Below are 3,532 nucleotides of genomic sequence, written 5' to 3' on the forward strand. Positions count from 1 at the left end.
GGGTTGATGAATAGGGTGATGAACAGTAGAATATCAACACAAGTGGATGAATGACGATCACATGGCGTTTGTGGTTGGCTGAATATCCACGCGGGACCTGGTGACCTCACATGGGGTTGGCGGACATTGCCGGCCTATCTCTCTCCTTGCCTCTCCTCCTCCTCTGATTTCTTGGTAGTTTAGTCACAAGCACTAAGACTGACAATACATCCCGCTGTTCAGGTAGATGCGCCACTCGAGCACTTGAGCGTCAGGGTCACTTGCAGCCTGCCTCGTTGAATGGGATCATCTCAGCGTGCACCAGCGCAACCTCGCGCCATCTTTGCTCGCCATCCACAGCCAGCCAGTCAACCATTCAACAGCGTTTTCCTAGTAGATATGTATGAGCGTAAAGATGCGTGTGTATCGTAATGGTGAAGAGTCCGGTGCTATGATGCAGTGTCTACAACAACAGATCTCAAGTTGATCCCTCCAAGATGTTCATGATGTCCATGTGGCTCCTCCACATTGGTGCTAACCGAGCCGTGCGTGGCATCGTGATGATAACTCGTGGCCGTTCATGCGGCACGACGAGGCATGAATGCCGCCTGGGCCTGCCGAAGGCCAAGCTTGCGCCACTTTGGCGACGCCTCCCCCGATCCAACCATGTATGTGTCATCGGGGTATGGGATGGCGGCCTTGCGGCGGGCAAGGGGGCAAGCTGTGACTGCGGACTCGTCAAACAGCTCAGGTGTCTCGTTGGCGAGAGACGAACATGACGAGCAAGTGCTGGACTGCGAGTCGCGACGAGGGATGAGGCCTGGAGCTTCTTCGTCGAGATGAAGACGAGAAAAGTGGGTAAGAGGAGAGGGGTTGCGTGAGTGAGGGCGGTGCGTGTTGTGAAGAGCACGCTGAGAACGTGCGTAGGCGAGAGCAGCCATAGATGCCTGCGAGTGGGGAAGGTGTTGATGTTGGTAGTTGTGAGACTCGACAAAGTAGCCGGATGGGGAGTCGCCGTGCTTTGGGGGTGTTGGCAGGTGTGAGGTTGAGGCGACTGGAGGAGGGTGAGGGTAAGGTTCGATGCGGCGACGACGAAGAGCATCCGACGAGTGCGACCGTGGTGCTGGTGCTGATTGGCATGGCATGCGAGGGGATGATGGGATGTTGACAGACAGGTTGTGTTTGGTGGGGGGGGTGTGGGGTGGTGAAAGCGGGCTACGGCCAGGGACGCCAGCCACCGACGCCGAGGAAGGGTAGGGGTTGGCGTGATGTATTTGGGCGGCCGACCGGGCGGCGTTGAGGCGGTTCTGGACAGCCCAGAAAGGGCTGAGGTGGGCCATAAGGGACGGCTCGTCAACCTCGAGGGAGTAGTCAAGGATGTACAGTAACTGCTTCTCCATGAGGTTGACCTCTGCTAGGGCGAAGAAACGAGCGTAGCGCTGCCAGTGCATGTTCTTGGGGCTCGAGTCGTTCAGGTACTTTGCGGCGCAGATCAGGACAGCCAGGAACACGCGGTGTCGAGTGCACTGCATACCGTGTGCCACTGGGGGGAGGCGCTCCTTTAGCCGAGCCAAGTAGACTAGGACGACGGCGAGGGTCGGCATTTGGACGTTGGACTGGGCAACGAGGCCGCGAATAAAGTCGGCGAGAGTGGGAAGCGCTTCGACCTGGCCTTTGACAGGGAGGGGAGCCTCCCACCAACGTGGGGCGGTGGGACCAGAGATGGAAGCGGCGGACCCAGCAGGCAAAGTGGGAGACCGAGGGGAGGCTGGTGGTGATGGCAGTTCATCCTCGATGCGAATGACCTGCTCGCAGCGCTCGGCAATATAGTCTGTGCGGGTTAGACAAAATGATCGACTGGGCGTGTGTGTGGATGTGTGTGTGTGTGTGACACTTTGGTCCGTGCACTACGTGTTCCAACTCACCAAAGAACTCTTGTGGCACTCGGTTCTTGAGGGTGTGGACAATGTGGGTATTGTGCTGGGAAAGAGGGAGAAGCGAGGCGGGGTGGATAGGGTTACGAGACATGGCGGGCAACAAGGTAGTCGAGTTTAAAGATACGAGTGGTACGAGTTCGCCCAGCCAGCTGGTCGAAGCAGTCTTTCCGTTAGGAACGAGGCAAGTCAAGTGGGTGCAAGCTGCTCAAGGGAGCGTTCAAGCGAAGGGCTGATCAAAGGTAGTGTGTGTGTGTGTGTAGTGTAGTTGGGGAAGGAACACGAGTTATCAAGAAGAGGATGAGCGTTTGTGATGTCGAGCGACCTCGTCTTGGGGTTGGATGTAGCTGCTGCAAGCTAGGGGATAGGATAGGAGGAAGGGAGGAGGAGGGAGGGCTGGGTATGAGATCGAATGAGTTGGGTGAATTGGTAGGGAGGGAAATCAGTCAACCAAAGATGAGAGAGGTCTTTAAAGGTAGTAAGGTGATGTTGGCGTCGATTGATGCTCTAGTGTACATGTACATGAGCCTGGGCAGATTCTGCAGGAGACAAGAGCTGTCAGAGCTAGAGCTGCCGGGTTACGCGCAGGCATAAGGTATGAGTGAAGCCATCAGGAATCAGGCAGATGCAGAGAATGAGAGTGGTGTGGATCAAAGAGGACGACAAAGGGAGGACCCAGTATGCAGGGTTTTTGGTAGGCTGGGTAAAGGGTAAAGGGCAGTACGGCTGCGCACTCCCGTCTTGAGGTTTGGTTTCCCCCTGAACTGTCCCTGATCCTTTTTGTGCCAGAGTTGCAGTCTTTGGGCTTTGGATCATTCTGTATTTTTCTTTGATCCTGGTATCCTGCTCCCCCGGACCTCCTGGATGTGATTTGACCCAAAAAGCTCAAGAACCCGAAGATGACATTTGATTTGTACCTTTTGCCGTCTAAACTTTGTCCGGACCCTCTGCCCTCTGCCCTCTGCAGTCTGCCCTAATCCCTGCCCTGCCCTAAAGTCACACTCAAAACGCCACCGTTACGGGAACATGCTCTGCCCGGCTCATAGCCACCGACGACGGGACGAAAACGCCACAGGAAAAGACTCCCATTGCCCCCCCCCCCGATGACGCCAACGTCCCACCACTCTGCCCGGTTGCCGTGCCCCGTTGACCGGCTCTCATTCGACTCCCTTGTCCTTGTCACCACACAACTTCCAAGGCCATCTAAACACTCTGCTCATCCGGCACTTGTCCCTACTCCAGGTCTATTCATCCTCTCCTCCTACAACCCAAGACACGGGACGAATCATGACCACAAACCACATGCATCGTCAACAAGACAAGATCAAGGAAACGCAGTTTTGCCGGTTGCTCGACCGACGATCCGATGACTAGATTGTACTGATGGCAACAACTGGTGCACCATAGGAATGTCGGCCCTAGTGTCAGTACAATCGTCTCCGCAGCAAACTTGCATCATCATCATCTTGATCCAAAGCCAAAGTTCTATTACACTGGAGCGTATCGTACCCTGCTAACCAGGACTGCTGGAAACTACCCCCAAAACAGTCTTTTCGGGTGGCACAGTGCCGTTACCTACTCAATCCAGCGTGCCGCAAGCTCAAGCTCTGGTGCCTGGT

General features: G+C 55.5%; 1 protein-coding gene across 1 annotated transcript; it reads right to left on the reverse strand.

Moving 5' to 3' along the window:
- Positions 1 to 557: 557 nt before the first annotated feature.
- Positions 558 to 2,007, reverse strand: PCL1 (uncharacterized protein; the record flags this gene model as incomplete). Its single annotated transcript, XM_060598874.1, has 2 exons — positions 558 to 1,810; positions 1,905 to 2,007. 2 exons carry the CDS (start codon positions 2,005 to 2,007, stop codon positions 558 to 560), a joined length of 1,356 nt encoding a protein of 451 aa, XP_060455624.1.
- Between the last annotated feature and the right edge of the window lie 1,525 nt (positions 2,008 to 3,532).

The sequence above is a fragment of the Cutaneotrichosporon cavernicola genome (genome assembly GCF_030864355.1).
Source record: "Cutaneotrichosporon cavernicola HIS019 DNA, chromosome: 3".
In the NCBI taxonomy this organism is placed as follows: Eukaryota; Fungi; Basidiomycota; class Tremellomycetes; order Trichosporonales; family Trichosporonaceae; genus Cutaneotrichosporon; species Cutaneotrichosporon cavernicola.